This window comes from Megalobrama amblycephala, linkage group LG18 (assembly GCF_018812025.1).
Source record: "Megalobrama amblycephala isolate DHTTF-2021 linkage group LG18, ASM1881202v1, whole genome shotgun sequence".
Classification (NCBI taxonomy): Eukaryota; Metazoa; Chordata; class Actinopteri; order Cypriniformes; family Xenocyprididae; genus Megalobrama; species Megalobrama amblycephala.
The window spans coordinates 30,032,352-30,058,975 of record NC_063061.1 but is presented as its reverse complement, the minus strand read 5'-3'; the positions used below and the strand labels follow the sequence as shown (position 1 = coordinate 30,058,975).

Genomic DNA, 26,624 nt, shown 5'->3' with positions numbered 1-26,624 from the left:
TGAATAAAACATGGCGAAATAATTGATTGCAGGCTTCATTTTGCATATAGGTCATGTGTTTGTTTAAAATAAATTGAAATAAGTAAAAAGTACAACATCCGAGTGAGATTTTTAAGAATGTATCAATAAATAAAAACACTAGATTACTGCCATATGAATAAAAAGTCCATTATGGATGGTAGTACTATGGTACTTTGATGTATAGATCTATGTTTACCATATTCTTTCACAATGGTGTTTATTAGTGCTTCACGAATGATTCATGTTTAGAATGTGTGGGAATATTTCCTCTACTGACAGCTGCAAATCTACTGAGTTTAAAAAGCCGTTATATGGCTCCATCATGTGGCTAATAACGGTATCACATACAAAATAAACGATTTGCAGTGCGTGTTTTGTGTCTATAAAAAAAGCTTGTTGCTCTGTCAGTATACGGTTACATGAGGACATCCCAAACAGAGAGACTGTCTCGTTGTTTAGGAGTAAAATGCTGTTATGTAGATGAATCGTGTCTTTTAACCCCGCCCCTTTCCATGTTGAGCCAATCAAATCTCCCAATCCAGCGTTCTGTTGACTTTGATAACGAAGCCCCGCCCTCAAACCAACGTCTGCTCTTCTTAGTTTTAATGCTGTAAATTAATTATTCCGGCGTCTTTGTTGTAGTTTTTGGGGATTTTTCCTTAAAGTAAAGATAATGTTTTCCACTCCAACTTTTCAACTTTCGCGTTGTACTTGAATTTTTAGGTATGAAGTGAAATAAAACTAGTCGCGTGGAGTGAGTTACAGAGATTTTGGCTCGCGCGAGCAACACAACACACGAGACCCGCTCGAGCTAAAGCAAAAACAAAAGTAAAAGGGACATGAAAGCTTGAGTTAACGTGTATTTGTCAAGAAGAAGGTGAGAAGTCCATGTTTGCCTCGTCGCCTGGTGATGGAGGGACGGGCTGGTGGTGTTAGTTTGGGTGCTGTTCTCAAGGCAACAGTCTGAAGTTCATGTTTTCACATGAAGAGCGCTGTTTTTAAATACTCAAGGTAAGGAATCTTAAAATACTACAGTCAGAGGAACTTTGCTTGTTAATTAAAGATTGCATGTCTCAAAGAACAGTGTTGGAGATGGCTGAATAGCGTGCATGTTTGCAACTTTCCAAAGGGCTTTTGCTCTTGATCAACAGGTTAAACCTCCTGCTCGTTATTCAAGTTGTACAAATGTATTCCACTCTTAACTAGACAGAAATATATATATATTTTGTCCTAACTGACATATGCAAAATAAAGCAGGTTAATTAAGTAAAAACAAGTTATGAAACAGTAAATGATCGTTTACATGACATGAAGTAGTGACAGTAGTTGTATTGTGTGACAATACACCTTATATAAAGCTATTATAAACAACATTTATGATTATTGTATAATTATTTGATATATGCTATGATTATTGTTTTATTATTAGCATTTAATGTAGTATAATATTCTATATTTATAATATTCATGTATTAGGCTTATATTCAAAAAGCTAAAATTTGAGCTAGAATCTGTTTACAGATCTTATGTGTAAAAAATAGAAAATGATACTTTCTAGGCTGTGGTCAGGTGTTTTTGTGCTAATAATGTCTTTGTCAAACACAAAAGCAATGCTTAAGATTTGAAAGTGGCACATTTAATTCATTTCATTGCACTGACATTGGAGTTGATCATGTGGCCTGTCTGATCACAACACAAATATTCTTCCTCAGACACTGTGGATCTTCTCGGCCCATAAGGAGATTTAGGGCTCAGTGTTCGTTTTATTAATCCTGTTTCAGCGCTGTGTGTGTGGCCACTGTTATGTAGCCTATTAAGTGCAGTAACAGTGAATGATCTATATATAGGATACGTGTTGCTTTTGGCTGAGCTCACCACAGGCTCGCTGAATGGATGGCAGAGATCTAGACAAGCGGTTAATTAACGTATGCTGCAGAACACAGTGCACTCAGGAGATTAGCAGACTCCCTCGGCGAGTACATTTGTGTGCATGCTGGCGGAGGATGCTGTCAGATTGTTACAGTCTCTGTGGAATAGTTGCTTGCAACAAACAAAAGTTTAATCCACACAAATAGGTCTGATACACACAGGACATGACGACATGAGTTATCCGTTCTTGTAATTTATGAAAAAACTGTCTTTTCAGGGTCACTTTGCCATTTCTCAGATTAAGACTAGTCTGTATCTTAGACCTAATGCCCTTTTTGACATTTCAAGTATGCTCAGCTATTCTCTAAATGTGGCAGTGTCACAATTTAAAGGCTTGTAAACCAAATTTAGTTTAGAAATAAAATGGAACAGTGCTTTTCTTATAGATCAGAAGGAAAGTTCATCCCCAGCTATTCATCTTTGCCATGAAGCAGTGTTCTGAATGCTGATTGGCTGTTCTTAGAATGATGCTTTGATGCCTTTGGCCGGCAGCGCATGGCAGAGATTGTTGTTGTGTGGTCACCATGGCAACCAAGGGCCCTGTGAAGGTTGTGGGTTGTCTTCTATCTAGATTAAAGATCACCACACACATTCACCTCCCAGACTGTTCTTTGCTTACTGTTTTACCATTTAAAAAAAAAATGCATCAATAAAACGAAAGTGAAGCTCTCATTTTGATTATGCAATTATTAAATGTTATCCTTTTTTCACATTTTACTTCATCAGCACTGATTTGGTGCTCAAGAAACATTTCTTATTATTATCAGTGTTGAAAATGGTTGTGCTGCATGCTTAATATTTTTGTGGAAATCATGATAATTTTTCAGGATTTCGACTAATAGAAAGTTCAACAGAACAGCATTTATTTGAAATAGAAATATTTTGTAACATTATAAACAGTGTTGGGGTAAAGCATTACAAGTAATGTGTGTTACGTGAATTACTTTTTTCAAGTAGCTAGTAAAGTAATGCATTACTTTTAAATTTACAATAAAATGTTACTTTTTCAAATAAGTAATGCAAGAATGGCAGTGACGCGACAACTGACGCTGGTAGGTCATGTGATAAGGGCAACATAGTGAATGTAGTATGTCCAGATTTTGTCTGTACTATATAGAACATACTATTTAGCGGTCGTGAAGTAATTACTTATTCAAAATAAGTACCTACTGATTTCGGACACAGCCCGGGTGTTAAACTTGCTTCTCAAGAATGAGAATACAAAAATCTTCTTTTTTCCAGCCTTGGTGTCAAAATGTATGTACTGTACACAAATTAAATAAGCAGATAGGGTTATAAAGGCATATACCTGCAACTTCAAATTTAATAGTATTTTAGCATTTTAGTTTGATGATCATCAAAAAAAATTGACTCTTCATCTTTAAGACAAAATATATATGTGCTGTTTTTACATTTACACTCAGTTGCTCTGTTTCAGGGCTTATGAAGCAGGTGAAGAGCTACATTATTTATTCAGATGTTTTTGTGGTTCCACTTGAGAGCAGCTCTTTACAGACTTTGTGTATCCTTTCATCATGCTCAATTAACACTGAGCTACAGTACATGAATGATGGAGTTACATAGATGCTTAAGGTTATGTTCAGTAAGAACGGTTCTCTTTAGTCACCTCTTTCTCCTCCAGTTTGAATGGATTTCAGTTATTTATCTGTGATAATTAAATTAGTTACAGTGTTTTTACTTTTCGTAAAGGGACAATTAACCCAAAAATTCAAATTATGTCATCATTTACTCACCCTCAAGTTTTTCTAAACCTGTATGAGTTTCTTTCTTCTGTTAGGGTTAGGGTTAGAAGAGATTTTCTGGCCCATTGACCATATTATTATTTTTTTCATATTATAGAAGTCAGCTGTTTGGTTACCAACATTCTTCAAAATATCATCTTTTGTAGAACAAAGAAGCTCATACAGGTAACTCATAGACGAGGGAGAGACGTTTACACCTGGTGTTTTAATCTGTCTCTTTTGTCCACTTTCGACCACTTCTGTTCTGATTTCTTAAAGGGGAGGGTCTATGGGCAGGTAAATGTATGGGCTGTTTCAGATCTTTCAAATTAATGATTGCTCATGCAAGTTACATATGAACATGCACGGTAGACGACGGTAAAACACATGGAGAGTAGCAGGTTTTGTTTTGTTCATTTTTTTGTTTTTGCTCTGATAACCACAAGACCGGCTGAACGTGGTGAGTGTGTGTTAGAAATCAGGAATGGTAAGGAATGGTATCATTGTGCTTGGTACATTTTTTTTTGTCTTCAAACCAAACTTGGGTCTTCAGCTGACAAAGTTTAAATCCCATCTGGCTAGCGCGCTTCCCATAATGTTTACACATTCAGTCAGTAGGCTGATAGAAGGCCGTCTTTTGTGGTTGTTGGAACACATTCGACCACATGAGCATTTACACTACAAAAAACAATCCGGTCGAATGCATTTTCAGCTCCCTCCTGAGTCCTTAAGTGGTTGAAAGTGGACAAGCACAAAACGTTTTAGACCTCATTTACAGCTGTGTTTAACGTCGTCCACTTGTAATCCAATCGACCCAAACGCATCTTACTACCAGTTGTAAACAGGACCTAAATGATAAAAATTTTCATTTTTGGGTGAACTATCCTTTTAACACTGTTTTATATCTCAGAATAGCATGAAAAGTAAAGCATCGATCATTCAATGAAAATGAAAAAAATATATATTTTTGTGTTTTTCAGATTGTGTTAAATTATCTTGAAGACCTATAAGTAGACATTATGCAACCTGTTCATAAAAACATTTGTAATTGGTCAACCATGAGAGAAGACCTCAGTGTCGGTGTGGAGGACATGCAGGTGGTACAGGAGCTCAAAGTGGAATAAAAGAGCTATAAAGAGCCAGGTAATGAAGCGGAGCAGAGGTGGTACCACTGCAGGGGTTCTGGTGTGGACACCAGCCCCAGCCTACTCCTCTCCCTCGAGCCCGGAGGGGTCGGACTTCAGCTGGGATGAAGAACTTGATGAGAACTTCCAAAGCCAGATGGATGAGAATGGCATCATTGGTCTGGCAGAGAGTCAAAGGCAGCAGGAGGTGAGGACATCAGAGATGGTTGACTGATATCTGCCCATTTATTGGTCATTTAGAGCAGGCTCACCAGGACTCTTCATCAGAAGAGTCTCATTACGCTGCATTTAATTAGAAAGATTTCTCATCCATTTATATGCCCTATCTCTTAAAATAATGGTGCTTAACTGTTTAATATGCGTATCATGATTCTTTGAATCAGGGAAGAGAGGAGGAGAATGCAGAGGACCTGTTGTGGGACATGAAGACCCCCGAGCCTGAGCATGGGCCTCCACCTGCGCTAGAGGAGATAAGATATCACCTGAGTGAGCTGCTGGACTCTGAGCCGCTCTCTCATGCCACTGGAGACGACAGCTTTTCTGCATCTCCGCGTAAGGGCTCAGTTCATTTTAACATCCACAGCTGAGATTAATAGCATAAAACTATAGTAATTGTGTATGTGTAGTGAAATGATTTTACTTTTGTGAAAAGGGATAAATAGTTTCTATTCTAAGGGATAAACTTTCTATTCATCAAATATTTTTTTTTAGAGGAAGAACACAGAGTAGATGATGACCAGAGCATTTTGTTGAAAGATTGGACTGATGATGAGGATGGTAAAGGGAGCGCAACAATCCACAGGCACAAATTAAACTCTTTCCCAGAGAGAGAGACAGCGTTAAACATGACCGATGAGGAGACCGAAGAGAAGGACACATGTGAAGATGCTCAGAGATTCATGGACCAAACATTTCCTGTCGCAGATGAGATGGCATCTGTGTTTGGAAGGGTGAAGAGCTTTGATTTCAATCACAAAATGACTGAGATCCCCCGAAACATTCCAATTTCAGGAATCCCAGAGCTTTCTGAGCAAAGTGATTGTGAGGAACTCAAGGAAACCGATGGGCAATTTCTCACAGACTCACATTGTTCCTTTAGAAACACTTCTGATCCCATCAGTTTTCCCCATTTGTCCTCAGAAGAACTGATGAATAACTGTGATATTGAAGCTGAGACGTTTCCAGAGCTAGACATTAGGGCAGAGTCATCTCTTAGCACTTACCAAAGTCCTGCCCCTAAAACATACCACATGGATAGATCAAAGGGGGAGGAGATTAAACACAAGATCACACCTCAAGCTTCACCAAGAAGCCCTGTGATTAGACTGGGAAAAATGCACCAAGATAGTACGAGAGGAGAAAAATTAGAAAGAAGGTTACACAGTCCTAACCACAACCTGCAGCCTCCAACACCCTCTCCCAGAAAAACAAACTCTGCTTCCTGTGACGATCAGGTTTCCATTCCAGCACAGTGCATTTCTAAAGCAAGCGTCTCCCCCTCAGAGTACTCGCCACCTCCTACATCTCACCGATCTTCAGCAATGAAGAGCCACAGAACCTCCAAAACCTCTCACACTGATCCAGATGACATCAGGTGAGATGAAAATAGACAAACACAAATTATAAAATATAAAAATCATTAATAAAAATATATGTACATTTATTAAATGTACATTTATTTATTTAAAAAACACTTTGAAAATGTAATTTGTTCAATTGTACCAAAGTATAAATTTTCGTGGAATTTAAAACATTTTTGTAAAAGGTACTATAATGTGACAAGTCCATACTGTACATTTAATCAATTATTTCGGTATTGATTATTGATGTGTATATATTCTTAGGAAAGGACAGCTGAGTCACCCTTTACCTGATTTCTCCAAAGTGGAGCCAAGGGTTCATTTTCCGAAAAATAGTGGATACAGACCTCCTAAAAGCCGTAGACCACCTCATGATAGCACTTCACACCCAGAACTTCCTGTCGTGTTCAAATCCCCTGCTGAGATTGTGAGAGAGGTCCTGTTGAGTAGCTCTGATGGGTCTGCAGGAAGTCCCTCCACCAGTGGGACCCACAAGCGCCTGCATAGTAAAGTACCAGAGGAGTTCCGCTGCCCCCAGCAGGCCAGCTCACTGGTGCAGCAGCTACAGGTGAACACGCTGTTCAGAATTAAATTCTAGTATACTGCACACACTGTATAGTACCGTTCAAAAGTTTGGGGTTCGTAAGATTTTTTTTTAAAAGGGGACCGCTTCCCACACATAGACTTTACTTGGGCGGGCCGCCCACGTATAACAACGGCCGTCCAAGTATATTCGGAGACACATTTTTGCTTTTATTGTTTTTTATCCTCTTATACTTTTATATCCGCGCAACATAATGAAACCATCCGCGATCGATTAACTAGTCGTTTAGTACCTGCTCGTTATGTGTGCGTCAGAACTGTTTACTCCCGCTAACATTCAAACGGGCGCTGCATTTTGCAAAGTCACAAGGGGGCGCTGTTGCGCTTTCTACAAGCTCGCGCAACAGTGCTTCAGACTGCTTCAAAGTGATTCTCAATCAATGAAAAGCGCAGATTTATGCCAAGCGATTGCTAATGAACTCAAGTTGATGAATTATTACAATGTCTACTTTATGGCCTTTTATATAAAATGTTTTAGGATCAGCCTGCAATAGTACAGACATTTCAAAATAAGAGTCCTGGTGTATTTCGGGCTTGTTTATAATTAAAAATCACACGCTAAGTTTTTTCTTTTTCTTTTGGGCATTATTGGTATTTTGGTTACACAATAAATTGTATTTAATTTGATTTCCATTTAATTCATAGTAAATTATTGTAGTCTCCCCCACAGAAAGAAAAGACTAAGAACATTATTTGACACACATATTATTCATTTTATAAATTTTACTAGTAAAATATGTGTCCCATTCACTGAGAGAGACACTATATGACAGCAAGGAGAACATAGGAAAATGTGAACCATTTAAATGCTGTAATTTTGCATAATTTACAATGCATAATAATGCATAATATTAGTATGTAATTAAATGTAATATGTTATTTAATTAAAATTAATTTCAATAAATAAAAATACTGTTAAAAATCACACATTGTTTGTTTGTCACATGTAGTAGACCATTTTTGTGCCGTGGGTAATAGGAGGATTTTTCGCCCGGCTACCACCGCAAGTATATTTCAAACCTGTGGGAAGCATGATGTGAGAAATCAAATTTGCCTTGATCTTTTGGCATATAAAAGGTCTTTGTACCACTAAAACATAGTGTAAGTTTAATAACTTGAAGGGATAGTTCACCCAAAAATGAAAATTATCCCATGATTTACTCACCCTTAAGCAATCCTAGGTGTATATGACAATCTTCTTTCAGACGAACAAAATCTGAGTTATATTAAAAAATATCCTGGCTCTTCCAAGCAGTAGTGGTAGTGAATGGGGCTCCTGATTTTGAAGTTTTAAAAAAGTGCATCCATCCATCATAAAAGATATCCACACGGCTCCAGGGGTTTAATAAAGGCTCTATGAAATCTATAAAAACTAAAATAACTAGCTTCCGGCAGATAGCCTACGCAAATCAAGTAACGGTGGAAGAGTAAATCGGACCTGACACATGGCGCAATGACGAACACGGAAGCACAGAGGACAGAAGAAAACAAAACACTGGTCACAAATTAGAAGTCTAAAACACAAGAAATTTTAAAGAGAAATGTTGGAGGTTTTCAATATAAGAAAAGAGGAACTTGAGTTTGTTGCACAGGCCTATTTGTTTGAACCACGAGAGGCGTCTAAGCTTATGATACTCCTACATCCTACGCAGAGGTTGCGTTAGACTTTAACATTGTCCGTCATTTTGACGGACAGGGTCGTAAAAATTCTGTCATAATCTATTACTACCCGTCATTTTAATTTTCATATTTTAATAACACATTTAATTGCTTTTATTTTTGTTCACAAATAAAAGCAATTAAATGTGTTATTATAACATTTGAACAAAAATAAAAGCAATTAAATGTGTTATTATAATTAAAATATGAAAATTAAAATGACGGGTAATTCACACGTGAAATTTCTACGATGGTAGCCATTAAAGAAAACGTAGTTTCATATTTATGTTTAAATAGTCCTATGTTATATTTTAAATTCATCTATTTGATTATGAAAAGTTAACAGCATGACTAAGATGCATCATAAGATGCGCAATATATCGGGAGACATGGAGTGGGTCAGACATGATTTTAAACACTTCATAAAGTTTTATTTTGTAGAAAGCCTTTCTTTAAAGTGAATTTCGTTTTGTAAAAATTGTATCTTAATTTTAATTAATGTTTCATTAACCAATTGCCTGGATGTAATAAAATAAGAAGCAAATATACCAGACAATATAATCATGACATGGAGGCGCGGGCGCGATCACTGGCACGTGAACTGGAACGCGTCAGCTAAATGAACCGGAACTCAGCGGCTGCTTGCCTCACAGACATGAAAAATATATCTACAGAAAGCTTTAAATACCTACTTTAACGAAAATGAATATTGATAAATATCTTCATCTTTGCAGCCGACACTGATTCAGAAAACATTACTTTATTAATAGACAATTAAAATGTCTCCTTGCTGTTTTGCGCATTCATGAGACCAATATCGATTAAATCACAATCGATCTCTTGGTAGGCTATAGGCTATGCTGTTTTCAGTTGATGATTAAACAGTGCATTGTGCGCCTCCCATCCAATAAATCGCAATAGGCTTAACGCTTTGTGTTACTTTTGATATGGAACAAAAGTCTCAGATTTCAAATTCTGTCCATTTCATTAAGAAATTCAAGCAATAAATACCGTTTTGGCGCTCTTTAATGTGGCGTGATAGAGAGTTGTAGCTTTTGGGTACTCGCCTGTGCGTTATCAGTATCAAACGCATAGCAAAAGATTCCTGCCAGTTTTATTTTTGTTCTGGATCCAGTGCTCTGCTGCTACATTGGAGCGCACTCGCCACCAACTGGACAGGGGTGGGAATTACAGTTACAATTTACAGTAGATCACCCTGAGTGTAATCTGTCACCGTGACGGACGGCCTTCAGATTTTTCCGTCATTGATAAAAAAAATTCCGTCAATGACGGAAAATTTTCGGTTAACGCGACGTCTGATCCTACGTCATACACACAGGGGTTACTCTTGTGGTCAACTTGCACAGTATGTGTACAATTGTCTGGCCGAACCTATTTGTTTTAGTTTATGAAGTTTTAAATGTGGATATTTCAAAAAACAACAAAAAAACAACAACATTGCTTTGGTTCAGAAGGCCTTTATTAACCCCCTGGAGCTGTGTGGATATCTTTTATGATGGATGGATGCACTTTTTTGGACTTCAAAATCAGGAGCACCATTCACTACCATTATAAAGCTGGGAAGAGTCAGGATAATTTTTAATATAACAAGAGCAAGACATTGATGAATAGTTATACATCATCACACCATAGGCCCTGCCCAATGGCATTCAGTCGCTTAACGGCTGACATTTGCTTACACTGGATGCGAGCATCAAAAGCAAATAGAACCCATTATAATCACTGACACGGTTTACACTGGATACGGTATACAGATGCGTGTTCGGTTTCTTCGGACATACTTCACACGCTTGAGTGTGTCGACAACAGGACAAATGGAAGAGTGAAAGAATAAAACAAGTTTAAACAGCTTGTTTGCCTCTCCGTACAGACTTCAGAAGAATCCCAGAGTCGGAAACAAGTGGATGTCTAAATCTTACTTATCTTAGTGGAAACTAAATCTTACTGAACCTAAACTTTTGAACGGTAGCGTATACTGTGTATGTCTATGAAACCGAATGCCACCACATGCAAACATTTTAAACCATAATATACTACATTAAATAGGGAAGTATATGAAGCATGAAGCCTCTTATTTTTTCCCTCTCACTTATTCTTGCAGGAGGACTATAACAGGCTGCTTACCAAGTATGCAGAAGCTGAAAATACTATCGATCAACTTCGCCTTGAAGCAAAGGTTGGCTTCACAGACTGTATTTATGGTTTTGTACTTCATTTGAAGGTTGACGTGAATTCAGTGCAGTGCTCTCTCTCGTATCAGCAGGCCTGTCTCCTTTCTCCGTCTGCTCTGATGTTGACGGGAGCTATTTTTAGACTCCTCAGGCTGAGTCAACACAATATAAATTCAGAATCTCTTTTGTGACGGCCATAATCACAGCCCTCCGTTTAGCAGCATGGCCGTACAGAAGCACAGGCTCATTTTGAAACTGAAGGCTCTCTCTGATTGTGATGTTTTTCCTCAAATAAAAAGCCTGCCGAGAGGGTTTACCTCGGAGGACACAAACACTTTCAGAGAAAGATGAGCAAACAAACAAACTGAGCTAATAAGCAGTGTACATGCAAAACCATTATTTGCACAAATTGCTAAATTATCTGCATACTTGATATTATACGGGTGAATGTATGCAACTGAAAATACTTATAACTTCATTTTTTATGCAATAAATTGGTGCACAAATACAGTAATTGGACATCTTATTAGTTTATTATTTTCTTAAAAAAAAAAATAGAATGCATGTTATATTTAAATCGATCATAGCATTAAATAGCATTATTGTTATTATCATTCTCATTTGTTTTGATGAAATGAGCTCTATTTTATGTGTCTGATCAGATCATACATTGCCTCAGTGTTGAAAACAGTTAATAAACACAGAACAGTGTCGCCTAAACAAGTTGACAAAGTGACCTGAAACAAATCAAGGCCTGAGCCAGGATTAAAACAGGCTGTGATGTCACGTTTACCTTTGCTGTTACATAAGAGGTCAGCATTACACGTAGCAACCTCATCTAAACTCATTTCGGCAGTACTTAACCTTTCACTGTTTTTACGGAGCAATGTTGGTAACTATTTAGGTCAATAATTTTAGGCCATTTCTCTGTTTGGTTTGCATCTCCAGCTGCATTTTCTCTAATGCTCATTAAGTTCTTCCCCCACATGCCCTGGCCATCTGCTTCAGCTTTAACAGAAACAACAGCTTGAGCAAGACAGGTTTTATTCACAATAATCCTTAGTAACTTAGTTGTGGTTTCTTAGATGTAGAAATAGGGGTGGGTGATAAATAATAAAACCTGAACTGCCGTGATTAGGAAATGGCCTATTCAGACAAAAAATAAAGAGTTTGTTAGAAAACGAGGTGCGTCCTCTGTAAATTCTCTGTATACCTGGCACCCTTAGTTTCCATTGCTAACAATGTCACATTTTCCTGCTGGTGATTGTTCTGCCATTGTCAAATGAAAAAAAAAGAGAATTAATAAATTATAAACAATTAATAAATAATGCTTCTATCGCCCACCCCTATGTAAAAAAAAAAAAAAAAAAAACCATAGGCTTAAAGCATAGCCTGGTAAAACTGTTAATTTGCATCTGATTATCTACTTCTGGTATTGATCCATTAATAATAAATATTGGGGTCGAAAATTGAGGTAACAGGTTATGAGGTAATTACACTGAGGGGTCATGTTGAGGTTAGGTTTAGTGTGATTTAGTGTCTCGGGGGCTTATCAAGTGGGGACAGTCATTAGATTTCAGGCAGCATGCAAACCCATTTCTTCACAATCACACCTAGTCACGAGTGTGTGTGTGTGTGTGTGTGTGTGTGTGTGTGTGTGTGTGTGTGTGTGTCTATGTGTAAGGTGCATTAATATCAGCCTTTTCACATTGTGTTTTCAGTGTATTTCTCTATCCAGTGTCTTATCAGTAAGTGCAGCAGTGGAAAACACTCATTAAATGGCCTGCTTTATGAGCCCTTTATTGTACAGTACATGAGTCTCCTCCATTCTCATTTGTGGTTCAGCCACTAGTCTGCAGTAAATCTGAGGGGTCTGTCATGTGGGCAGGCAAGTCGGGGCCATATTTCTGTGATAGTCTCAGCATCTACACAATGGGTGGCGACAGTCCTTGTCGTGTTCTTCCCACTTTATGCTGGGAAACAGAGATCACCAATTACTGTACTACAGTCCAGATCCAGAACGGAGATTTCCTTCTGAACCAGAAATGAATATAATATGAACTTTTTTTTTTCTTCACATGTAACTTTTTACCTTCTAAAGGTACAGTATACCATGTAAATATGGATTTAGAGAGATTTTATAGTACAGTACAGATTTACACAGGACTCTTGATTGTTGTCTATGTGCTGTTTGTTTTCAGGTGTGTCTCCGTTCTGAACCCGCAAAGCCCAGTACAGCTATCATGTCAGGTGTTATTCAGGAAGGGTCAAAGGTCATAACCCTCAGTTTTCCTCAAGCACAGAGGGCAGAGTTCAGCGCAGGATCTGCTAACGTGACCCAGCAGAAGAATGGCTCCGGTACACCACACTGACAACACCATTTTGAAACATTGTACTTGTATAGACCTTATGTAGCCCCGCCCCTTTTCAGCTCTGTGCTCGTTGTCTTCTGTCTTCCGGTTTGTATTTCCATAGCATGAAGGAAATGCAAAACAAAATGCTTGTTTCTCTGGCGCATAAGGTCTATAGTGTATATAAAAAATCACACTAACGACAATCAAACAGAGGTACATATTTTCTACATATTATGCACTGAACTTAATGTTTTTAGAAAACTGAAATTAAAGTTGTAATTTAGCCAAAAACCAAAACCAAAAATAAAGTTTATTTAATAATAAATTCATTAATTAAATGTAGCTATTTAAAAATGTTAACTTTACAGTCTTCCACAAATTAAGGCAGTTTTTATATAATTTTTTTTAATGATATAGTTATGTTTCTTATAAAATGTCGTTAAAATATAAACATTTAAATGGTGACTGTAATAATAAAAATACATTAAATAAGGAAAATTATAATGATTGTAAAATTTATAATGAATATTAGTGCATATATTTAGCAAAATGCTTCTCTCTAGAGTTATTTTTTTCTAGTTGACTAATGATATGATAATAATAATATATATATATATATATATATATATATATATATATATATATATATATATATATATATATATATATATATAATAATATTATTATTATTATTATTATTATTATTATTATATTTTTTTTTTTTTTTTTTTTTTTTTTTTGACATTGCAGAAAACTCCAGAAAAACAGTAACTCGCCCTTCCTCTGTGAGCTCCCTCAGTTCGAGGAGGTCTGGACCTCTCACAGCAGACCATCTAACAGAGACTCTGACCAAACAGACTCAGAGATTCCAGCTACAGGTAACTAACTTTAAAAAACCTTAAACTGTCTGTAACAATCACCATCATTATGTCAAACTCAAGAAAAAAAATAATTCAGATTAGCTGGCATTTTGTTAGTTTAACAGCAGTTTTTTTTTGCTTGTTTAGGTTGATGCTTTTGAGGCACTTCTAAAGAATGGGAAACTCAAGCCCTGTGAACAGATAACGGTATGATTATGCTTTAAAAAAACAAACAAACAAAAAAACAAAAGAAGAATTTTTAAAGACATGAAGTCAGATTAACTCAGTCTGAATCCTCTACAGGGTCTCTCCACACTGGCACAGGGGCAAGAGTCTCTTGAGAGGGCTTACCTAGATACACGAGCCCAGTATCAGATGCTGCAGCAGCGACAAGGCGGGCATGTCACCTTTGACCCAGACAGGTAGCATGTGCTTCATGTTTACTTCCTGCTGTACCACTGGTTTGAAGTACGTGCAGAATATTCATCCTGTGTGTTTGTGTGTGACACAGGGACTTAGAAGGTCAGATCTTCAGGTCGGGGATGCGATTGGATGAGATAAAGGAGTGGCTGGAGCATGCAGAACAGAACCAACCCATTTCTGAGCCTACTTTAACCCCTCTCCCACCTTCAGATGTGCTCTCTGTGTCCATGCTGGAGACTGAACCTCTACCTGAGGTGCCTCAAACTTAACCTCTAAACCTCACTAACCTCTGACGTCATTAGCTCACAGATATAAAGGACAGAAAATGACTGATTTTCTCCTCCATTTTTTTCTCAGAGCCCACTGTCAGCTGTCCATCCTGAGGCTTGTGTTGGTGTGGAGGTCAGTTCAGTTAGTGGAGAGAGTGATACAGACAGAGAAGAAGAGAAGATCCTCCCATTTGTTCTTCGTCCACTCTATGACAAACACCAGCGTGTGGAGAAGGACTTCAGTAACCTCATGGACCGGTGAGTGACCTGCTTTGACCCTCATATATATATATATACAGGGCTTGACATTAACACCCGCCAACCCGCCAAATGCGGGTGATTTCCGCTGTGGCGGGTAAGACAGCCACTCCCACTAGCCACTTTGGCGGGTTGAATATAATTTCAGCCTACAGCCAAATGAAAGGTAGCCAAGCTCGTCGTATCACACAATTACAATTCAGTCACAGTTTTTTATCGATTAACTTGCGGTTAGTGAAAGCGGGATAGGCGGAATCGCGCTGAATGACACACAACAGAAGCGCTCGCGTGCACGCTCTCTCTGTTACGCGCGCGATCAGTTCTCCTTGCGCCTGAATACATGCACACACACATGTCAAAATGCATCGTGTGAAGTAGCCTATCTCGCGTGAATACAGTCGGCTATGGCTTAAGTGGACGTAAACAGGTGGGAAAAAACTGGATGTGTATGACGTCCATGCATTCAGCAGCCGCCAAATAAATACCTGCATGTCATTAATGTTAATCAAACATCAAAAAATTTTAAATAAATGTATACTTGCTAAATAAACATCTGAAAAAAGATTTTTTTTTTTTTTTTAATTACTAATTGTAATTTTGCTTCTTTGTTCTTTTTATATAGCCTAACAAAAATGCCAGCTGATATATACAATATATTATCTTGATTTGGGTGGTCAATCTGCATTTGTAAGTTTGAAAGGGTTTTAAATCTTGTAAATCAAGTAAAATGACTCAAAAGCTAGTAATTTAAGCATGCCAAAGTCAACTTTAATCATATAAAATGTATTTTCCCAACAGCAAAATTATGGACTTTGGAAAACCACTAGCCACAGTGGCTGGTGAGCAAAAAAGTTAATGTCAAGCCCTGTATATATATATATATATATATATATATATATATATATATATATATATATATATATATATATATATATATATATATATATATATATATATATAGAAGAAACAGCTTTACATGTCAGACTCTCTCGCATTGTCTTCTTGCCCAGCTATCAGAGTTATAAAGCGCTCCCTGGGATGCTGGACCAAGCTGTGACTTTAAAGAGCCATGACTTGCTGGATTTTGGAGACTCTGCTCCTTCTGAGAAAAAAAGCACAATGATCAGACAACGACACAGGACTATTAATGAGAGCGAGATGACAAAATCTGCTCAGCAGTGAGTCCTGACCCTATTTCGCATAATAGTACATCAGATTCTCTGATTTCCAAAGAATTTTATATTATATTTCATTATTCAGTCATTACTGTGATTGGGCCATGCTAACCAATTTAAAAAAAAAAAAAGACAGGTACCGTGGATTAGAACTATCGTATCTGACCAATTAGAAAACATCTTGGCTGCTAAGCCCCACCCATTTTAGAAACCCTGACATTCTATCAGCTTATTCTAATTCAATTATATAAATTAAGGTAATTGACACAGATGTAATGAGAATACTTCTGTGTTTGTGATCTAAACATCAGCTGTATGTTGTTATCAGGTTTTGAAAGATAATTGAGGGTAACAGTAGTTCAATCCACGCTGCACCATTATCAACACCTGGCTGTTTGCTCTCTCGTTCACCTCTCCATTCTCTCTTTCTTTAGGCAGCCACCAGTAGATTGTGTCCCACCCTCCAGCCCATCTGTTAGGTCACAGGTGTGTGACTCTATGGAAACTCACCCAGAGGCTCTTTGCCGCTCCTCAGTGTTGCCAGGGCAACAGGGCAGGGAGAGAAAAATGGCAGGAAGCAGGAAAACTCAAAGCAGTAGCCTAACCAGCCTGGCAGAGAGTACAGAGCCCAGAACTATGGGCTTGAAAGCAAAGGCCAAGACTGTCAAAGCGTCCCCTCTGGTCAGTGACTGTACAGTGACTGATGAACAACACTATATATCATATTTGAAGGATGTGCATAAATAATAGATTTTTGATATGAGTTCTACATATATTTCTGACACTGCAGGATGGGGTCAAGTCTCCAGAAACAGACAGTGGCTTTATGGGCTCTGAGAGCAGTCAGCTCACTCCCGCAGTACACAGTCCTCTCCAGCAGAGGGCAGTGGTGAGGTATGAAGCGCCTTCACTCTGTAGAGCACTTCAAATTTGATCCTGTGACTTCTTAATTAGACAAGAAACCAGTGAACTGTAAAGTGGTAGTAGTGCTTAGTAAGGCAAGCATCACTATAACTCACTCATACTTAGGGTTCATTGGACTCATCCTGCTCTAATTGTGCTACGGACATGAGGAGAGTTGTGTTTTTACTTTTTAAGTGACAACTTATTTTCCTCCTGATTGATCATAAAATGGGAGAAAAGGTCCCATAAAACTGGCAAAAACACTCAAATTTTATTTAAATTCTAGTTAAATGTTTTTTCTATTCTAGGGAATTTATGCGGCTTTATTTTTTTCTGATATCTTCTCCAGTTCCACACCATCTGGCCTGCACATGAAGGACACAGAAAGACCAGAGTCTGCTCCTCCTTCTGGGCACCCTTTTGTCATCTCCACCTCTACCTCCCAACCCTCTCTGAATACCCCAGGAGAACACCTTAGCACATCTGGAGGATGCACTGGTCCTGTTAGGAGGAGAGGAGGGGAGGAAAGGTGTTCTTCTTCCAGCCTTTCTCCATCAATCTCCCCCATTCATTGGCCTAATAGAACCATCCCACCCTGGCCGAGCAGCCTGACCAGCCAATCAGATCATGGGAGTGATCATGGTGGGTGTCACCTTTTTAGAATAGGTTTGATATTTCATATAAAAAGCATGTAAAGAATTTTTTTTCTCATTTCCAGGAGTCCATTTATGTTTAAAGGGTTAGGTTTCTCTCTGTGAAATCATAATAAATGGTAACACTAAATGCATTACTAATTGAATAATACTTTTACAGCATTAATGAAGACAGGTTAAAGGGTTAGTTCACGCAAAAATGAAAATTATTCCATGATTTACTCACCCTCAAGCCATCCTAGATGTATATGACTGTCTTCTTTCAGATGAACACAATCTGAGATATATTCAAAAATATCCCGGCTCTTCCAAGCTTTATAATGGTAGTGAATGGGGGGGACAAGATTTTGAAGCCCAAAAAAATGCATCCATCCATCATAAAAAAATAATTCATATGGCTCCAGTGGGTGGTTCGAGTGACTTCTGACCTGACACGTGACAGAATGACGAATGTGGAAGCGCAGAGTATAGAGTAAAACAAAACACCAGTCACGAATTAGAAGTCTAAAACCAGAAATTTTAAAGAGAAATGTCAGGATTTCGAGAAGAGTGGCTTGAGTTTGTTGCCCAGCCCTATTTGTTTAAACCACGAGAGGCGTCAAAGTTTACGATACTCCTACATCCTGCGTTATATATCGTGTCATGGGTTACTCTTGTGGCGCAAGTCAACTTGCACAGTATGCATTGCATACAGCCCTCTTCCGGAAGCTAGTTATTTTAGTTTATAAAGTTTTAAATATGGATATTTTTCGTTTTGCTTCAGAAGGCCTTTATTAACCCCCTGGAGCCGTGTGGATTATTTATTTATAATGGATGGATGCATTTTTTTTTTTTTTTAGGATTCAAAATCGCCCCACATTCACTACCATTATAAAGCTTGTAAGAGCCAGGACATTATTTAATATAACTCCGATTGTATTCGTCTGAAAGAAGAAGGTCATATACACCTAGGATGGCTTGAGGGTGAGTAAATCATGGGATAATTTTAATTTTTGGGTGAGCTATCCCTTTAAGGTTAATGTTAATTTCTATACATACTAATGCATTTTTAACATTTTAAGTTTTATATATATTAACATTAGTTAATTTATTTTTAATTTTAATTAACAATAGGAACAATAGTTAACATTAACCTGGTTTAATCAATGTTGTAATATATATATATATATATATATATATATATATATATATATATATATATATATATATATATATATATATATATATATATATGATTTTTACAGCATTACCATGAAAAAATCTGTATTTTCTTGAGTAATGCAGATATTTGAACAGTCATTGAAATTCTCTTTCTGCCATTCAATCTCTTTGATTCTGGTCTTGAATTTCTCTTTTCATCCTGTTTTTATCCATCTTTTCACAGTCCATTTCGTGTCAGGGAAGGAAAAAGCACAGGATGGCCATTACCCACAACCAGCCAGTCTGCAGCTCAGCTCTCACAGAAGCCCCTCCCTCTATGTGCCTTATAACCGCAGCGACCACCTCGAAGCTCAAAGTTCCCTTCAGCTAACAAATCACCAGTGAGTTTCCTAAAGGCTGACATGGCCACTGCAGCACAAACGAGCAGAGATTTATGGCTGCTCTTTTGAGCCAGGGTGTTCTGGGAAAAACTCCAGTGGTATTAAGTGGTCTCTATAAAATCATTTTTCACTTCACGGCAGCCAGAGTTCAATCTGGATAATTAGATTTCATTTTCATTCTTTTCTTTCTTTGATTCAGCAGGAGTTTTTCTCTCAAATAGGCTAGCTGAAGATTGTGCTGGTATGTATTCTGCTCCACATCAAGAAACCAGCATTAATCACCATTAGCTATTAATAAAACAGTAAAACACTGTATGTGTTTTTGATGGTTGAAATATTCCTACCCACATCCACACACCCACCACTTCTGACAATGCTCTTTTGAGTTCTCACTGGAATGGTTATTTCTAAACCCTGTGTTGATCTGAACTGAACTAGAGCTTATAATGACCACTTGTCCCACATGAACAACTGGGACTTTTGAAGAGGACACTTTGCTTACTAACTTACTAAATTATTTGTGAAGGGAAATATTTGACATGCTCTGTGGTCTTTTACACTCTCAGTAATTTTTTTTTTTAAAATAAAGCATGAATTAAGTCTCTTCTGCTTACCAAGGCTGCATTTAATTGATTAAAAATAGTGTAAAAAGAGTAATATTGTGAAATATTATCACAATGTGAAATAACTTGCTTCTATTGTAATATATTTTAAAATGTAATTTATTCCTGTCATGGCAAAGCTGAATTTTCAGCAGCCATACTCCAGTCTTCAATGTCACATGATATTTCAGAAATCATTCTGATTTGTTGATTTTGATGCTCAAGAAACATTTCTTATTTTGAAAACAGTTGTTCTGCTTAATAGTTTTGTGGAAACCATGTTACTTTTTAAAGATTCTTTGATGGACAGAAGGTAAAAGCAGCATTTATTTAAAATTGAAATTATTTGTAACATTTATGTCTTATACTGTCACATTTGATCAATTTATTGTGTCCTTGTTCCCTCTTCAAACAAAAAATGTATGCATTGTGTATGTGTTTCAGAGAGGCTCTTAAATCTCTACAGCAAGAAGTGAACCGACTGAAGGAGAGACTAGAGGGAAATCTAAGACTCTCCAAACCTGCTAGTCCTGTTAGAGCGCCCCCTTCTGCAACAGAAGACACCAGAGACCATGCACACCAACAGACCACAACACCGCAGTGGCTTCATTTAAGGTAATTAGATTTTCAAATATTATATATGTTGCCTGAAACTTGTAGTTAAAGGTGCTATAGAGGATGCTTTCGATGACTGAGAAACCAAAGACTGTTAGTGAGTTTTTGAAATGAGCGCATGCGTAAGAACAACCCCCCTCCTTCACAGCTCATTTCGAGGGAACGCCTCCCAAAACTCGTGCATGACTATTGGAACACGAGTGTTTACCACCGGCATTCACTGTGTCGTGTTAGTGGATTCATTATGTCGGACTCACCGCAGGTAACTCATAATCTGCAGTTGTTACTCCAGTCTCCTGACAAAAACATTGCACGCAGCGCCTGTGGAGTGTGGAAAGTTACTGCACAAGGAACGTCATGGCAGTGATTGACAAGCCAGAGGGCCAATCATTTATGCGATGATCACATAAACGATTGGCTGATGTTTTTAAGGCCCTACCTCGTGCACAGATGATGTATATTAATATTATTCCTTTCAGTGCACCTAATAAATAGTCTTTTATCAGTTAGTAAAGACAGTTTCAAGTAATATTGCAAAAATGTATAAAACAAAACATCCTCTATAACACCTTTAATAATCAGATGTTATAACTTCAGAGGGTTTGACCATGTTCCTTGTCTTACCAGGTCTTCAGAGAGGACAAGGCGGCAGACAGAGAGAGGGAGGAATGGAGAAAAAGAGAGACGAAACTCACCGAGACCCATCCTGAGGCAGAGATCAGCATCTTTACCTCGACATCGGCCTGACACTGATCTGAGTATGTTCAGCTACATACAAATCTTGTAGGATAAATATGGCACATGGCTTTGTTGTAAGATATGGATGCAAAGAGATTTTCTTAACAGTCCTGGATGACCAAACACTTGGATGCCAAGTTTGAATAAGTTATGCTCTTTTTCACCATGCTCCTCATTAACCCTACTACAGCAACTGATTCTGAGCATGTCCATTCTGAGCCAAGACCATCAACAATGAGACATGTCCTGATGTCCCCTATGACATCAAGAGGAAGAAGACAAACCAGAGGATTTGAACGCCACAAAGAGGACAGTACCTGTAAGAAAAGATCTTTGTTATAACTTAACACAGATGACCAGGTTTTGATATGGTGATCAAGAACAATTTGTGGTCATTTTAATTGAACATCAGCAGGCAGATCCGATAATAGCGATGAAGTGGAACTGAGCCGAGGACCAGAACCAACCTGTCCACACTGCACATCAGATCGCACTAGTTCCTCGACACGTAAGCATCCTCCCTCCATCATTATAATGGGATCTGAAACTCACTGAGATTACCATTTCATGACCTATCTTCCTGTCCTCTACACTATTAATTGAAGGTCCAATGAGGAGCAGAAGCTCTCCGCGTCTCACGCAACCTTCCTGTAGCCACTGCCCATTGTGTGGTTCATTAAGAGCCTCTCAACCAGGTTTGGCACTTCATTATGTATAAACTAATTTTACACAATTCATCCTGAAGATGTGAAATATTTTTGTCGAATATGACTTCATATTGATATCACTATGATATCAATATCAATATCATATTGATATCAATATGATATCACCAGGAATCATGTTGACTCTCATGTGTGGTTATTTAGCCAATCAGGAGCCAGTCTCCAGCCCCAGAGGGACTCAGCCAATGAGATCCATACAGAGGGACAGAGGAGGCATGAACGTGACATTAGCTCCTCCCCCCACATTGCAGGGAGGTGTTCCAGTTATCCCATATGTGCCCGTCTATCCTTCAACTCTGTGAGTAGTATATAAATTTGGTTTTGTTAGTCTCTTGATTTAGCCCATGGAAATTACCTTGCGTTACCTTGTAAGTAACATCTAACCCACCTGCTGTAACAACTACAACAGACTGATCATTCTGTGTCATTTCCCTGCAGTTACTTCTCCAGCCCTGTGACGACACCAGCCTACTCACAACCCTTTAACGTCTCAGCAAGTCCCACCAGAGATAAGAAGTCAGGGGTCAGGGGTCATCGCAGACGCTCTCTCTCTGTGGACCATCAGCAGCTCTCTCTGAACAGCTCTCTGACCCGCGCCCTCACAGCAGCTAGAAACATGAGAGAGGTCTCGCATCACATGGCTCACTCTCTGGCCTCAGGCCTGCACAGCAGTAGCTTCCTCACCACATCCTGCACCTACTGACACCAGCAGTTGTTCACTTAGCAGACGATTTTATCCAAAGTGACATACATAATGTACAATGTACATTTCTCAGCTGTGTCACATACAGAAAGTGATTTTTGTTTGTTTTTATTAGTTTACATAAAACCACTGTTTTTCTCGTAGCAGTGTGACTGATGAAATGCAGACATGCATGGTGGAAAATGTGAAATGTCTCAGGTGACTTTTAGAGATTGATAGCTGCATTATGGCAGCTTAATACATGTTTGTATATACAGTGACCTCAAAAATATTTGGAAACTTAATCCACACTTAAATATGTACACATGTCATTGCATTAGAAAGCAAGAAATACAATAAATATTGCTTTTTTTGAACAAAAAAATTGGAAAATGTGTTTAAATGGAAAGAACAATATACTGTTGTAAGTAAAGATAAAGATATGTGGATACATTGTGGTTTCCAAGCATTAGTAGAACTTGGTGACATCCATTATTTTACAGAATTTGTTTTACAGATACTAGTTGAATTAATATTTTGTTATATAATGAAAAGTCATTCATGCATGTTTAAGTGTGGTTTAAATGTCTAAAGGCTTTTTGGGTTCACTGTAGTAGACCTTTCTTCTGGCAAGTCCAGATAATGTCTTTGTTTAGCTTTTTAATTCCACAGTGTGCTAGATTTCTATTTCTTTTAACATATGAATGTGAACCAGTTTTGTTTTTCAAATCTGTCGGTGACAGGTTTTTAAATCTTTATCTTTTTTAATGGGGGAAAATAAGTACAGTGCTGCTCTAAAAGTTGGTGGGTGATTGCATTTTTATTTATATTACAGTACGTTTGTGCTGTATTTGTTTACCTGGAATTTCCAAATTTCAAACTGGATAACCTTTTTTTAACTTGCATGCCTGTGACACAATTTTCTATCCCACAGTATATAATCCATCATTCCTTGAATCTCACAAGAGTTTGTAGCAGCATTGAGGTCAGTGTGAAAAGACCATCAAATGGAATAGTTATGTGCGTAAGTTTTTCTGTTTTATTAGGTTGTGAGATATTTTATATAGTTTTCTTGGGTAAATGTCTTTTTAGTGCTGCTTGTTTTGGGCATCACCCAGTCAAGCAAATGTATTGACTCTGGTAGTGCTTTTTTTAAAAAATCTGTTTTGTATTTATAGAGCTGTACTTTTATACTTTATTTACTACTATAAATGATTCTATATTTGACTTGTGTCATGCTACTGTTTTTCATTATAGCTATTTGATCATGTGTTTCTCAAGGTAATGAACTGGACCTTTCACTCTTCCATTTCTCTTGATACTGTAAGCTGCAGGAGTTCAGCTGGCTTTTCGATTCAGTAGAGTTGTCATGACAGGAATATATATATACTTTTTATATACAGGGGTTGGACAATGAAACTAAAAAACCTGGTTTTAGACCACAATAATGTATTAGTATGGTGTATTACCTGCTTTTGCGGCCAATACAGACATCTGTTCGTTTCGGGAATGACAGCCAGGTCACAGCATGTGATGCTGGTGGAGGAAAACGTTTTCTGACTTGCTCCAAAATAAACCAAAGTGACTCAAAAATGTTAAGATCTGGTGATTGTGTAGGCCATGGGAGATCAACTTCACTTTCATGTTCATCAGACTATTCTGTTAAAAGTCTTGTGTGTATTGGTGCGTTATCATGCTGATACACAGCACCCCATTCAGGCAGTGGTGTAGTCCATGACAGAACAAACATATTCAGTGACCATAAACTCACTAGTCAGCTAGAAAAATGAACTCTTGAGAGGAGCATTTAGCTCAATGTATACACCATACCTATTAATTATAATTTTTATTGTTCTTCAATAGCCTATATTATGCGTGTTTGAATAAAGCCGTCAAGTCACCATTTAAATGTTTATATTTCAAAAAATGAATTGGAGTAGAAATAATTTTAATGTTAGTAGGCCTATTATAACTTTATTATTATAAAAATGTCCTTGCGTAATTTAAGTTTGTTTACAAATCAGTTCATTTTTACCTTCAATATTAATGTAGTACCAACTGATTCCCATGTGTATTATACAGCATTTGTTGAGATTTTTTTTTTCTTGAGGAAAATTTGCCATGTATTGAACCTGATATACAGTATATCCAAAATAACTGATATCGAATCGAATTGCAAGTTAGTGAATTGAAATGCATAACTATGATGACAAATGGTGAAAACAGAAAACAAAGTCCAAACAGGGTGATATTGTGACAGGCTACTGATAAGCCTCATCTTTCCATTATTGTTACACTCTAAAAAATGCTGGATTAAAAACAACCCAAGTTGGGTTGAAAATGGACAAACCCAGCAGTCGGGTTAAATGTTTGCCCAACGTGCTGGGTAGTTTTTTTTTAACTAATGTTCCCTGAAAGTTGAAATGAATACAATATTCTGATATCAGTGAATAAGGCCACTGTACGATGATAAAATTATCAACATTGAGCAACCAAATCCATTTAATCAGATTTTCTTTTCCTCTCTTTTTTTTTTTTTTTTTTTTGTTTGTAAAAAATGTCCTTTAGAAACACAGTTACAACAATTGGAGAAAAAAAATATCAAGATGTCAAGGGTCAGGAGCCCAACTAAAGCAAGCGCTTACCTCCGTAACGGTGACATTTATACATTTTGATAAAACAAACACCTCATTAAGAAGATTTGTATGAAAAAAATAAAGTCAGAGTTGTTTGTAATAAGTGAAGATGAGATCTAGAGAGATCTGTTTGTGTTTAATGTTGTTTCTGTTATCCAACATATTCTCTGAATGTTTAGGGAACCATTTTATATTTGGAAATGTTCTCAGAACGTCCCTGCTGCCCTTATCAAAAAATTGAAATGAAATTTTTTTTCTGGATTAATATTAAGAAGCTTTTCTTTAAATTGCAAATCTCTTGCAGTAAGTCATTAGCTGACAACAGCACATGCATGAGTTAATGTTACTGCTGTATCACTGCATCAGCAACTACACAGTTACTGCAGCCTTTAAATAAAGCAACATGCAGCAGAACATCAGTGTTTCTGGATCATCACTGACTGAAGCACAGGCTCTACTCTCCAGCACAGTGATAACCTCACAAAACTCAGATAACAGAAACAGAACATTAAACACTAACAGATCTCTCTAGATCTCTGCATCTTCACTTATTACAAACCACTCTGACTTTATTTCTTTCATACAAATCTTAATAAGATGTTGATGTTTTATCAAAATGTATAAATGTCACCGTTACGGAAGTAAGCGCTTGCTTTAGTTGGGCTCCTGACCCTTGACATCTTCACTTTACTTTTTTCCCAATTGTTGTTAGTGTGTCTTTCTAAAGCGCTTATGTTATAAAGAAAGTTGTGAGAAAAAAATCTGGTCAAATGGGTTTGGTTTCTTAATGTTGTTAATTTTATCATTATACAGTGATCTTATTCTCTGACATCTGAACATTGCATTTCTTTCATGTTGTTGTCCTATAACAACAACCCTGTTCTGCTTTGACATTTTGAAAGTTTATATTATTACGCAGAAATTATTCAGACACACAGACATCAAGATTCTGCGTATGATCCTCAACAATGGTGACAAGATTTTCAGATAAACAGATCAACTCTGAACATCACAAAACAAGCTACTAAAGTCACAAAAAAGAATTTTGTTTATTGTCACCATTGTTGAGGATCATGTGCTGATTCATGATGTCTGTGTGAGTCTAAAAGACACCGCTCAAATCTCTGTCAGTATAACAAATAAAAAAAATAAAAACTCATACTTTTTTTTTTTTAAAACTCTCCATTAACACATAACAGGAAATATGCTCAGAATTTAGTTTTTGAGAGAATTCATCTGATCAGACTTTCTCTTGCAATTTTTGCTATAACAAGCTTGTTTTGGAAAAACAGTTAAAGCACCCAGAGAAAATGTAATGC

The 26,624-nt window shown here is 37.4% G+C and overlaps 1 protein-coding gene across 2 annotated transcripts; it reads left to right on the top strand.

Moving 5' to 3' along the window:
* The first annotated feature begins 567 nt into the window (after positions 1–567).
* akna (AT-hook transcription factor) lies at positions 568–23,896 on the top strand. Of its 2 annotated transcripts, XM_048166310.1 has the most exons (24): positions 568–1,032; positions 4,673–5,024; positions 5,221–5,389; positions 5,549–6,431; positions 6,682–6,985; positions 10,802–10,876; positions 13,073–13,229; positions 13,976–14,103; positions 14,233–14,292; positions 14,389–14,507; positions 14,597–14,762; positions 14,866–15,035; positions 16,046–16,213; positions 16,645–16,891; positions 17,001–17,104; positions 17,463–17,755; positions 19,151–19,307; positions 20,354–20,524; positions 21,152–21,282; positions 21,453–21,581; positions 21,675–21,770; positions 21,868–21,957; positions 22,132–22,285; positions 22,426–23,896. In XM_048166310.1, exons 2-24 carry the CDS (start codon positions 4,839–4,841, stop codon positions 22,688–22,690), a joined length of 4,422 nt encoding a protein of 1,473 aa, XP_048022267.1. In that variant the 5' UTR covers positions 568–1,032; positions 4,673–4,838; the 3' UTR covers positions 22,691–23,896. The 2 variants fall into 2 exon arrangements, with proteins under 2 accessions (XP_048022267.1, XP_048022268.1); XM_048166311.1 differs by lacking the exon at positions 16,046–16,213.
* The last annotated feature ends 2,728 nt before the right edge of the window (positions 23,897–26,624 follow it).

Bases quoted from the DNA above. Each gene is read 5' to 3' on its own strand.
- akna (XM_048166310.1), top strand. From the start codon at position 4,839: ATGAAGCGGAGCAGAGGTGGTACCACTGCAGGGGTTCTGGTGTGGACA. The intron at 16,892-17,000 runs GTCAGTGACTGT...CTGACACTGCAG, and splicing joins CTGTCAAAGCGTCCCCTCTG to GATGGGGTCAAGTCTCCAGA. The intron at 21,958-22,131 runs GTTTGGCACTTC...GTGGTTATTTAG, and splicing joins ATTAAGAGCCTCTCAACCAG to CCAATCAGGAGCCAGTCTCC.